This window comes from Oncorhynchus clarkii, chromosome 1 (genome assembly GCF_045791955.1).
Source record: "Oncorhynchus clarkii lewisi isolate Uvic-CL-2024 chromosome 1, UVic_Ocla_1.0, whole genome shotgun sequence".
NCBI lineage: Eukaryota > Metazoa > Chordata > Actinopteri > Salmoniformes > Salmonidae > Oncorhynchus > Oncorhynchus clarkii.
In genome coordinates this window covers 31,318,843-31,331,604 of record NC_092147.1, presented here as the reverse complement: position 1 = coordinate 31,331,604, position 12,762 = coordinate 31,318,843, and the positions used below count along the sequence as shown (strand labels likewise).

Below are 12,762 nucleotides of genomic sequence, written 5' to 3'. Positions count from 1 at the left end.
TCTGAGGGAAGATGAAAGCGATGGTCTCAGCCATTGAATGGCCGACCCTAGTCTTTTAAACACACATGGTGTGCAAGCTTTTGTCCCTGCCTAGCAACAAACCTGATCACACTAGTTGTACTGGGATATATTGTGGTCTCATACATATGATGCCAATGCTACAGTGTTGAGTTGACAAGATGGGGCCCACCATACAACCTAGTTTTGAGGAAGCATGTGTGTATCAAACGCTCTGGTGATGGAAAGCTGTTACACACGCTCCCTGTCTGGAATCACACATCCACTCTCCTCATCTGACTCCTATTTTTAGCACCATGCCACATTAAGTCTTCATACTCCATTGAGTGTACAGTACGCTGAGTGTGATCATAACTGCACTGATTCTCACACATGCATGCATGCTCACACACACACACACACACACACACACACACACACACACACACACACACACACACACACACACACACACACACTTAGTCCATATGCTGTGTTTATATGCTCCATCTTATCCCCCTCTTCTCCTCTCCTCTTATCCCCCTCTCTACATTGTTTTTCCAGGCTGTTCAAATTCCTGGACTGTGCCCCCTCGTCTTCTCTTCCCTCCTCTCTAGTCTGTCCTGTCCTCCCTCATCCTGTTGGTACAGAGTTTGTGTTTTTACCGTTTCTTAAACCATCTCACTGCCTTCACATTTCTACCACCACCATTGTTGGTGTGTATGTGTCCCAGCTGCCAGCTGCTAGTAGTGTCTCCAGTGTAACAGTAACTGCTGTGACTCTGCTCTCTTTCTGTGTAACGAGAAACAGACTCAAACCTTGTGTGTGTGTGTGTGTGTGTGTGTGTGTGTGTGTGTGTGTGTGTGTGTGTGTGTGTGTGTGTGTGTGTGTGTGTGTGTGTGTGTGTGTGTGTGTGTGTGTGTGTGTGTGTGTGAGTGAAGAGGGGGCTGGCTGACTTAACAAAGCAAAAGTTCTCCGTTTGGTTGGGCCACAGTAAGCCTCCACCCTCTCCCCTCACTCCCCCACACCCTCCCTCCCAGCCACAGAGCCCAGAGCAGGAAGCGTACTCCCCAAGGGAGAGAGGAGGGTCAGGGGGAGGGAGGGGAGGGTCTTTGCCTGGCTACAGGAAAGAAGGAAACTTTAGTTCACACACATGCACTTGCTCACTCGCCTACAGATGGTGAACACCCGTCCACTCAGAACTTTCTGTTCCCCTGCGCCCGGGAGGATTTTACACAAACACACACATACACATTGAAGAGACGTTCTCGCCCAGTGGGGCTTTTTTTTTTAAAGAAGCTGATGGTTCGTAAAAAGAACAGAAAAGAAGGAAAGAGACAGAAGGCGAGCGAAGGAGAGAAAGCCTCCTCCCTCTCTCTCTCTCGGGGGTGAGGTCATTCAGCCGGGGGAAGAGTTCTGGACGAGCCCGCTGGGTCTGAATCTGATCTGAGACTCTTACCTCAGGTCCTCCCTCTTACCATCTCTTCCCTCACTCCTCTCCTCTTCTTTCTGTTTTTGGGGTGTTGCAAAACCAATCTTAACTCTCAGTAAGTACAGGGATACCATATCAAGCTGGAATGTGAGTTTCTGCATTCTCAAGCTTGGAGTGTATGTGTGTCACAGGAGGCTGCTGAGGGGAGGACGGCTCATAATAATGGCTGGAACGGAGCAAATGGAATGCTATTAAACACATGTTTGATGTATTTTATAACATTCCACCTATTCTGCTCCAGGCATTACCATGAGCCCGTTCGCCCCAATTAAGGAGCCACCTGTGATGTGTGTTTCTTAGTTCTGAGGCTTGTGTGTGTATGTCTGTGTGTATCTCAGTTTCAAGTGTGTGTGAGTATTTCTCAGTTCTAAAGTGTGTGTGTGTGTGTGTGTGTGTGTGTGTGTGTGTGTGTGTGTGTGTGTGTGTGTGTGTGTGTGTGTGTGTGTGTGTGTGTGTGTGTGTGTGTGTGTGTGTGTGTGTGTGTGTGTCAGGTGTTCCAATGGCGTCAGCTGGAGAACCTTTACTTCAGAGAGAAGAAGTTCTCAGTGGAAGTTCACGACCCCAGGAGGTAAATCTATATCACAACTCTGTGTGTGTGTGTGTGTGTGTGTGTGTGCGCGTGTGTACTTGCATTCCTGCGCACGTGTTTGTTTCAGCACTGTAAATAGTTTTGTATCGCAAAAGTAGTAAAGTGTAGTAATAATATATATAATATATATGACACATAGCTAGTGTTAGTTCGTTTTGTTGATGATACTTCATTACTGCTGGAGGTGTGAAAATAGTATGTAGGATATATGAAGCTTGAATAGATGCAATGTATAATGTCTTTATTGTCCCCCATTGTCAATGCTGATAGCTGCTTAGTTTAAATGTTAGCAGACTTAACAAACACAGAGCAGAGATGGTCATGGGTTGGAGAGGTGTTGTTGTTATTGGCGACAATATATTAAAGAGTAGTAGAGGCAGCAAGAGATCCCCTGTGGGGCATGTGATTGAACAGAGTAGCTTGTGCACACATACAGACAAACCGTGAGAGAGGCATATCCGCTTTAGTTTATCTTGGCGTTAGAGTGAGATTCAGAGGATCTTAAATAGAGCCTGCACAGACAGAACTGCTGCTAGTCACTCACACACACTGAACTCTGCTGTCTAGAGGAGGAAGTCACCTCTCTTTTGTTTGTTTAGCGTCTGATGGAGAGAGAAAGAAAGATGGAGAGAGAAAGAAGGGGAAAAAAGGAGTGAGAGAAGGGCAGAGAGAAGAGAGAGAGAGCTGTTTTATAGGAGTCCGTAGTTAGTGTCAGCGGGTCTGTAGACACAGATATCTTTCTGTCTAAACAGTGTAGAGTAAATCATGTCATGAGAGACAACGTGCGCTATGATAAACATCACTACTAGACATACTCTCTCTTTCTAGAATAAGTGTGTTCAAGGATGCCTTGCGTCTGGCCATGCTATAGGTCGCTGTGTTGCATGTGTACCTGTGTGCGTGTTATTTCATTTACTGTGTGTGTGTGTTTATTCAGTGTGTATAAGGAGGCCTTGTGTCCGTCTCTACTGTAGGGCGTCGGTGACCAGAAGGACGTTTGGCCACAGTGGTATAGCTGTCCACACCTGGTACGCCTGCCCTGCTCTCATTAAGTCTATCTGGGCCATGGCCATCAGCCAACACCAGTTCTACCTGGACCGCAAGCAGAGCAAGGTAACACATAGAATCACTGTGAGGCTCTAGAATGACCGTGTGGTTCTAGAATGGCCACGAGGTTCTAGAATGAGTATGGGGTTCTGGAATGCGTGTGAGATTCTAGAATAACTATGGGGTTGTAGAATGTGTATGAGATTCTAGAATAACTGTGGGGTTGTATAATGTGCATGAGATTCTAGAATAACTGTGGGGTTGTAGAATGCGTATGAGATTCTAGAATAACTGTGGGGTTCTAGTAGGACTGAGGATCTAGAATGTGTGTGGAGTTCATAACCAAATCAGTAGCAACAAGCAGACATGGGGTATTATGTATGATTATGTTTTTCCAGTCTAAGATCCATGCGGCTCGTAGCCTCAGTGAGATAGCCATCGACCTGACAGAGACTGGCACTCTGAAGACATCTAAACTGGCCAACATGGGCAGCAAGGGCAAGATCATCAGCGGCAGCTCTGGCAGTCTGCTCTCCTCAGGTAAGTCTCTCTGTGTAATTGGCTGTGTTTGCATGTGTGTCTGTGGCCAACAGTACCCTTGCCCTACTCTCACTCCGCCCAATAATGTGGAGGCGCCTGCCTCTAAATGTAGTGTGGTAGAGGAGAGAGGGAAGAGAGGACTGTAAGGGGAGAAAAGAGGGGTGTGAGGGTTAATGTGGTTAGAGAGAGATCTGTGAGAGGAGTCAGTGGTAACTCACCCCTCCACCCCCCTATCTAGGCCAGGGGTCTGTGGGAACAGAGTGAGAGAGGGCAGGGCTGTGAATCAACCTTTAAACTTCAGGACAGAAACCCATTATGCTGTTAGCCTCATGTTTTCCCAAGGCTGTTTCCACCAACATGGTCGAAGTGTGAAAGACACACGAAAGCTCAAATAATGTTTGTACTAAAAACTCTACTAGTTTTGAGTGAGGGAGCAAAGGTCGATACACATATGCTGCCAACTGTGTGTGTGCAGTGTCAGCTATTTCCAGACACCGCTGACAACTTATGAAATCAATTACTGTGTTTAGAAGGAGTAGTCTCCACAACACAGTTGTCTCCACAACACAGTAGTCTCCACAACACATATTTTTCCTCTCTTAATGTCCTGTTTGATATCTATCTTTATCTCTTGTCCCAGTTCTCTTTGTATTTGCCTCTCTCTTTCTCCCTGACGTTGTATCTGCTATCTCCATATACCCCCTTCTCTCTCTCAACCTCCACATTCAGTGTTTATATCTCTCTCTCACCCTCTGACAGAGACTACCTCTAATACACACACTCACTCACATATTCCTACAAGGCCACACAGTCTCTTCTCACTTTCAACATTGTCCCCTCAGAGCAGTGTGTGTGTGTGTGTGTGTGTGTTAATCTAATGACACGCTGCCTCGCAACAGAATGATGTCACTGATATGTCACTGTCACTGATATGAGTAGTGCTGTTATGTTAATGTATCTCCGTCACTTTCGCTCTACTGTTTTCGGCAGTGTAGACATTCTGGATCAATCTATCAACAGTACAGGGGGTGTATATGAGTCCTACACAGTAAGGTTATAGTACAAATGACCTGGACTAACCTGTACCCCCGCACATTGACTCGGTACGGGAAACCCCTGTATATAGCCTCGTTATTGTTATGTAATCCTATTGTGTTACTTTTTATTTTTTACTTTAGTTTATTTAGCAAATATTTTCTTAACCCTATTTCTTGAACTGCATTGTTGGTTAAGTAATTGAGCATTTCACGGTAAGGTCTCTGTTGTATTCGGCGCATGTGACAAATACAATTTGATTTGATAGTAAGCTTGTTTCTTACAGTTTTCTACACTCTGGTCCATGTTCAGTGTGAAGTTCTAAGATGATCTGTTATCTGTGTGTGTTCTGACTGTATCTCTGCTCTGTGTGTGTTCTGACTGTATCTCTGCTCTGTGTGTGTTCTGGCTGTATCTCTGCTCTGTGTGTGTTCTGACTGTATCTCTGCTCTGTGTGTGTTCTGGCTGTATCTCTGCTCTGTGTGTGTTCTGACTGTATCTCTGCTCTGTGTGTGTTCTGACTGTATCTCTGCTCTGTGTGTGTTCTGACTGTATCTCTGCTCTGTGTGTGTTCTGGCTGTATCTCTGCTCTGTGTGTGTTCTGGCTGTATCTCTGCTCTGTGTGTGTTCTGACTGTATCTCTGCTCTGTGTGTGTTCTGACTGTATCTCTGCTCTGTGTGTGTTCTGACTGTATCTCTGCTCTGTGTGTGTTCTGACTGTATCTCTGCTCTGTGTGTGTTCTGACTGTATCTCTTCTCTGTGTGTGTTCTGGCTGTATCTCTGCTCTGTGTGTGTTCTGACTGTATCTCTGCTCTGTGTGTGTTCTGACTGTATCTCTGCTCTGTGTGTGTTCTGACTGTATCTCTGCTCTGTGTGTGTTCTGACTGTATCTCTGCTCTGTGTGTGTTCTGACTGTATCTCTGCTCTGTGTGTGTTCTGACTGTATCTCTGCTCTGTGTGTGTTCTGACTGTATCTCTGCTCTGTGTGTGTTCTGACTGTATCTCTGCTCTGTGTGTGTTCTGACTGTATCTCTGCTCTGTGTGTGTTCTGGCTGTATCTCTGCTCTGTGTGTGTTCTGGCTGTATCTCTGCTCTGTGTGTGTGTTCTGACTGTATCTCTGCTCTGTGTGTGTTCTGACTGTATCTCTGCTCTGTGTGTGTTCTGACTGTATCTCTGCTCTGTGTGTGTTCTGACTGTATCTCTGCTCTGTGTGTGTTCTGACTGTATCTCTGCTCTGTGTGTGTTCTGACTGTATCTCTGCTCTGTGTGTGTTCTGACTGTATCTCTGCTCTGTGTGTGTTCTGGCTGTATCTCTGATCTGTGTGTGTTCTGACTGTATCTCTGCTCTGTGTGTGTTCTGGCTGTATCTCTGCTCTGTGTGTGTGTTCTGACTGTATCTCTGCTCTGTGTGTGTGTTCTGACTGTATCTCTGCTCTGTGTGTGTGTTCTGACTGTATCTCTGCTCTGTGTGTGTGTTTGGACTGTATCTCTGCTCTGTGTGTGTGTTCTGACTGTATCTCTGCTCTCTGTGTGTGTTCTGACTGTATCTCTGCTCTGTGTGTGTCTGTGTAGGTTCCCAGGAGTCGGACAGTTCTCAGACAGCTAAGAAAGACATGCTGGCAGCCCTGAGGGCCAGACAGGAGGCTCTGGAGGAGACTCTCAAACAAAGATTAGAGGAACTCAAGAACATCTGTATCAGAGAGGCGGTAAGACACGTGCACAAACACACATACATACCAACTTCAATGAGTAATGATCAATTAAATGTATTCCTCTCTCCTGCTTCTCTCTCACCCTTTCTTTCTCTCGCTTTCTTTGTGTCTCTACGTCTCTCCTTCTCTCTCTAGGAATTGACAGGGAAGCTGCCTAAGGAGTATCCATTGGACCCAGGGGAGGAGCCTCCGACGGTCAGAAGGAAGATTGGCACTGCCTTCAAGCTGGACGAACACAAGATCCACCCGAAGGGAGAGGTCAGAGAAATCTCTCAAACCATACCTGCCCCTTTAAGATCCTGCCTAAAGGAGAGGTCAGAGAAATCTCTCAAACCATAACTGCCCCTTTAAGATCCTGCCTAAAGGAGAGGTCAGAGAAATCTCTCAAACCATACCTGCCCCTTTAAGATCCTGCCTAACGGAGAGGTCAGAGAAATCTCTCAAACCGTACCTGCCCCTTTAAGATCCTGCCTAAAGGAGAGGTCAGAGAAATCTCTCAAACCATACCTGCCCCTTTAAGATCCTGCCTAAAGGAGAGATCAGAGAAATCTCTCAAACCATACCTGCCCCTTTAAGATCCTGCCTGAAGGAGAGGTCAGAGAAACATCTCAAACCGTAACTGCCCCTTTAAGATCCTGCCTGAAGGAGAGGTCAGAGAAACATCTCAAACCGTAACTGCCCCTTTAAGATCCTGCCTGAAGGAGAGGTCAGAGAAACATCTCAAACCGTACCTGCCCCTTTAAGATCCTGCCTAAAGGAGAGGTCAGAGAAATCTCTCAAACCATACCTGCCCCTTTAAGATCCTGCCTAAAGGAGAGGTCAGAGAAATCTCTCAAACCATACCTGCCCCTTTAAGATCCTGCCTAACGGAGAGGTCAGAGAAATCTCTCAAACCGTACCTGCCCCTTTAAGATCCTGCCTAAAGGAGAGGTCAGAGAAATCTCTCAAACCGTACCTGCCCCTTTAAGATCCTGTCTAAAGGAGAGGTCAGAGAAATCTCTCAAACCATACCTGCCCCTTTAAGATCCTGCCTAAAGGAGAGATCAGAGAAATCTCTCAAACCATACCTGTCCCTTTAAGATCCTGCCTGAAGGAGAGGTCAGAGAAACATCTCAAACCGTAACTGCCCCTTTAAGATCCTGCCTGAAGGAGAGGTCAGAGAAACATCTCAAACCGTAACTGCCCCTTTAAGATCCTGCCTGAAGGAGAGGTCAGAGAAACATCTCAAACCGTACCTGCCCCTTTAAGATCCTGCCTAAAGGAGAGGTCAGAGAAATCTCTCAAACCGTACCTGCCCCTTTAAGATCCTGCCTAAAGGAGAGGTCAGAGAAACATCTCAAACCGTACCTGCCCCTTTAAGATCCTGCCTAAAGGAGAGGTCAGAGAAACATCTCAAACCATACCTGCCCCTTTAAGATCCTGCCTAAAGGAGAGGTCAGAGAAACATCTCAAACCGTACCTGCCCTAAGTCCACATCTGATCCAACCGTTTCCAGTGGTTCCATTCAGTTCTAGCTAATTGGAGGAGTTCTGTTTGGCTCCCAGTGTAGATAAACTTCCTCATGAACCTGGGGTTATTTAAAGCTGCAATATGTAACTTTTTGGGTGACCCGACCAAATTCACATAGAAATTTGAGTTATAGATCTGTCATTCTCTTTGAAAGCAAGTCTAAAAAGCGGTAAATCTGTTCGTTGTGTGCTATTTCTATGCTTCCCGTTCTTAAGTTTTTACTTTTGGTAAAAAGTATATTTATGGAAAATATATTTCACAGTGGTTTAGAAGGTACAGTAATTCTCTACATTATATACTTGCATGTTTTGAAACATAAACTGAAATTACTATTAGAATTTTAGCAACCAGGAAATGGAGGAGCGATATCTACATAGTGCATCTTTATCTATATGGTTTATCTTCATCTATATGGTTAGACTTGGGGATGGAGAATTGATCTTAAATCATTGGTTGAAACAGAAGAGTAACTGGGGCAGTGGCCAAGCCTGCACTTTGAAAAGTTTGGGATCTGCTTTGAAGTTGGTTTGAAGTCATCCTCAATCCCTCTTTCTCTCTCTTCTTCTCTTCTTCTATTGCTGAATCTGACTGTTCTTCTATTTTGTGCCTCAGTAGATTTTCCACTGCTTCAGGGCTGACTAAAAATAGCTTGTCTGCTCCGTAACACAGGAAGTGGTGATAGTGGGAGAAAAAGAAAGAGTGTGTGTGTGTGTGTGTGTGTGTGTGTGCGCGCGTGCATACGCGTGTCTTGGATTGTATGCATTGAAACGAATCCAGGGTCACAGCATTATGAAACCGCGAGGCTAGCAGGAAGATGTCTCAGGTTTTACACTAGTCAAACCTTGTTACCTCAGAACACACACACAGAGGTTATTCTGGCAGGGGGGATGTAGAGATTGTTTAGTGAATGGGATTCCTCCAGGCTGAGGTAGTCTTGTTGACCTGTGTGTGTTAAACAAGCCTAGTGTATGTACCTCTTTATCTTTGGGAGCTGTGATCATATTGTTCTGTTGTGTTTTTCTGAACCCCTGCCCTGGACATAAGGTCACCCACACATGGACCATACATACACAGGGATGTGTGTTATGGTAGGGGGGGGGGGGGGGGGGTTATGGTAGGGGATGTGTGTTATGGGTAGGAGGATGTGTGTTATGGGTAGGGGGGATGTGTGTTATGGTAGGGAGATGTGTGTTATGGGTAGGGGGATGTGTGTTATAGGTAGGGGGATGTGTGTTATGGGTAGGGGGATGTGTGTTATGGGTAGGGGGATGTGTGTTATGGTAGGGGGGGGGGTGTTATGGTAGGGGGATGTGTGTTATGGGTAGGGGGATGTGTGTTATGGTAGGGGGGGGGGGGGGGGTGTTATGGTAGGGGATGTGTGTTATGGGTAGGGAATGTGTGTTATGGTAGGGGGATGTGTGTTATGGGTAGGGGGATGTGTGTTATAGGTAGTTGGATGTGTGTTATGGGTAGGGGGAATGTGTATTATGGTAGGGGGATGTGTGTTATGGTAGGGGGCTGTGTGTTATGGTAGGGGGATGTGTGTTATGGTAGGGAGATGTGTGTTATGGGTAGGGAGATGTGTGTTATGGTGGGGGGGGGGGGGTGTTATGGGTAGGGGGATGTGTTATGGGTAGGGGGATGTGTGTTATAGGGGGATGTGTGTTATGGTATGGGGATGTGTGTTATGTTAGGGAGATGTGTTATGGGTAGGGGGATGTGTGTTGTATGCATCCATGCGTAGAGCCATGTGAAAGCCAGTTGAAAAGCTGTCTGTTTGAAATAGTTACTGTTTTCTGTCTGTTCACTAGTCTTGCCTCACTTGTCCCTGTAGAACATACAGAAACTAAGTCCTAATGGTTCCCATGTGATGAAACACTGTTGCTGTTGAGTCATGATCTGCTCTCTGCTGTTATTGAGTTGTGTGTTATGGGTAGGGGGATGTGTGTTATGGGTAAGGGGCTGTGTGTTATGGGTAGGGGGATGTGTGTTATGGGTAAGGGGCTGTGTGTTATGGGTAGGGGGCTGTGTGTTATGGGTAGGGGGCTGTGTGTTATGGGTAGGGGGCTGGTTTGTTATGGGTAAGGGGCTGTGTGTTATGGGTAAGGGGCTGTGTGTTATGGGAAGGGGGCTGTGTGTTATGGGTAAGGGGCTGTGTGTTATGGGTAGGAGGCTGAGTGTTATGGGTAGGGAGCTGTGTGTTAAGGGTAGGGGGCTGTGTGTTATGGGTAGGGAGCTGTGTGTTAAGGGTAGGGGGCTGTGTGTTATGGGAAGGGGGCTGTGTGTTATGGGTAAGGGGCTGTGTGTTATGGGTAGGAGGCTGAGTGTTATGGGTAGGGGGCTGTGTGTTATGGGTAGGGGGCTGTGTGTTATGGGTAGAGAGCTGTGTGTTATGGGTAAGGGGCTGTGTGTTATGGTTAAGGGGCTGTGTGTTATGGTTAGGGGGCTGTGTGTTATGGGTAGAGAGCTGTGTGTTATGGGTAAGGGGCTGTGTGTTATGGTTAGGGGGCTGTGTGTTATGGGTAGGGAGCTGTGTGTTAAGGGTAGGGGGCTGTGTGTTATAGTTAGGGGGCTGTGTGTTATGGGTAGGGAGCTGTGTGTTAAGGGTAGGGGGCTGTGTGTTATGGTTAGGGGGCTGTGTGTTATGGGTAGGGAGCTGTGTGTTAAGGGTATGGGGCTGTGTGTTAAGGGTAAGGGGCTGTGTGTTATGGTTAGGGGGCTGTGTGTTATGGGTTGGGGGCTGTGTGTTAAGGGTAGGGGGCTGTGTGTTGTGGGTAAGGGGCTGTGTGTTATGGTTAGGGGCTGGTTTGTTATGGGTAGGGGGCTGTGTGTTAAGGGTAGGGGCTGTGTGTTATGGGTAGGGGGCTGTGTGTTAAGGGTAGGGGGCTGTGTGTTATGGGTAAGGGGCTGTGTGTTGTGGGTAAGGGGCTGTGTGTTATGGTTAGGGGGCTGTGTGTTATGGGTAGGGAGCTGTGTGTTAAGGGTATGGGGCTGTGTGTTAAGGGTAAGGGGCTGTGTGTTATGGTTAGGGGGCTGTGTGTTATGGGTAGGGAGCTGTGTGTTAAGGGTAGGGGGCTGTGTGTTGTGGGTAAGGGGCTGTGTGTTATGGTTAGGGGCTGGTTTGTTATGGGTACGGGGCTGTGTGTTAAGGGTAGGGGCTGTGTGTTATGGGTAGGTGGCTGTGCGTTATGGGTAGGGGGCTTTGTGTTATGGGTAGGGGCTGGTTTATTATGGGTAGGGGCTGGTTTGTTATGGGTAAGGGGCTGTGTGTTAAGGGTAGGGGGCTTTGTGTTATGGGTAGGGGCTGGTTTATTATGGGTAGGGGCTGGTTTGTTATGGGTAAGGGGCTGTGTGTTATGGGTAGGGGGCTGTGTGTTATGGGTAGGGGGCTGTGTGTTATAGGTAAGGGACTGTGTGTTATGGGTAAGGGACTGTGTGTTATGGGTAAGGGGATGTGTGTTATGGGTAAGGGGCTGTGTGTTATGGGTAGGGGGCTGTGTGTTATGGGTAAGGGACTGTGTGTTATGGGTAAGGGGATGTGTGTTATGGGTAAGGGGCTGTGTGTTATGGGTAGGGGGCTGTGTGTTATGGGTAGGGGGCTGTGTGTTATGGGTAAGGGGCTGTGTGTTATGGGTAAGGGACTGTGTGTTATGGGTAAGGGGATGTGTGTTATGGGTAAGGGGCTGTGTGTTAAGGGTAGGGGACTGTGTGTTATGGGTAAGGGACTGTGTGTTATGGGTAGGGGGCTGTGTGTTATGGGTAAGGGGCTGTGTGTTATAGGTAGGGAGGGGGCTGTGTGTTATGGTTAGGGAGCTGTGTGTTATGGGTAGGGGGCTGTGTGTTTTGGGTAGGGGTACTTGGGGGGCGACCATGGGGTCTCATAGGAGATGGTGAGGAGGGGGGCAGTGGGGGGGTGATTTTTGGGAGAACTGGGGTATGAGGAAGCTAGCCAAGGCTGGGCGAGGTATGGAGGTGAGTGGGAGAGTTAGGGGGAGTTGGGGGTGTTTTAGGGATTCTCATGGGAGGCAAGGCAGGGCTGGGAAAGTGTGGGGGAGGAAGGAAGATAGATGGTTTCCTCATTGTGTTTGTACTGGCCTGGGAACATGCTTTAAGTTACTGGTGGATGTGAGTGACTCATGTCTGAGTATGTGTGTCTGAGTGTGTGTGTCTGAGTGTGTGTCATCACACTCACTGTGTGAGTGTGTTTGTTTGTGTGTGCATGTGTCACACTTCCTAACCCTTGTGTGTGTGTCTCTCTCTCACCAGGAGGAGGAGCTAGAGCGTCTAGAGAGGGAGTTTGCTATCCAATCCCAGATCACAGAGGCTGCGAGGCGTCTGGCCAGCGATCCGCACGTGAGCAGTAAGAAGCTGAAAAAACAGAGGAAGACGTCGTACCTGAACGCACTGAAGAAACTCCAGGAGATAGAAAACGCCATCAACGAACACCGTGTCCGCTCTGGGAAGAAACCCACGCAACGCGCTTCGCTTATCATAGAGGGTGAGACTACACACATGCTGAGAGAATCGCTTATAAGAACCACATCGCGTAATAAAGAGGGTGAGACCAGGCACACACACAATCACAAATTCACATTCACAAACACACACTCACAGACACACACAGACACATGGCAAGAAGTGCTCATGAACATGAATTAAAACACACATACTTCACCTTAACTAATGCCATAGTGAAAGTGTTTTCCTCTGTTCTTCTCTCCCACAGAGGCCAACATGGGCTCAGAGGACAGCTCTCTGTCTGACGCTCTGGTCCTAGACGACGGTATGTCTCTCTCTCTCTTGGCGCTAAAATACATTTAAAAGTTCATCAGCGTCTTT

General features: G+C 47.4%; 1 protein-coding gene across 10 annotated transcripts in view; it reads left to right on the top strand.

The window, feature by feature from the left end:
- LOC139405889 (FERM domain-containing protein 4A-like) overlaps nucleotides 1-12,762 on the top strand; it is a 136,851-nt gene that overhangs the window by 110,172 nt on the left and 13,917 nt on the right. For 7 of the 10 annotated variants that reach the window (XM_071148379.1, XM_071148363.1, XM_071148355.1 and 4 more), the window contains exons 12-18: nucleotides 1,981-2,057; nucleotides 3,050-3,191; nucleotides 3,524-3,665; nucleotides 6,275-6,408; nucleotides 6,550-6,672; nucleotides 12,190-12,481; nucleotides 12,650-12,706. In XM_071148379.1, the coding sequence (XP_071004480.1) occupies nucleotides 1,981-2,057; nucleotides 3,050-3,191; nucleotides 3,524-3,665; nucleotides 6,275-6,408; nucleotides 6,550-6,672; nucleotides 12,190-12,481; nucleotides 12,650-12,706 (967 nt within the window). The remainder of the gene's footprint in view (nucleotides 1-1,980; nucleotides 2,058-3,049; nucleotides 3,192-3,523; nucleotides 3,666-6,274; nucleotides 6,409-6,549; nucleotides 6,673-12,189; nucleotides 12,482-12,649; nucleotides 12,707-12,762) is intronic. The other 3 variants (XM_071148371.1, XM_071148394.1, XM_071148401.1) reach the window with 1 other exon arrangement.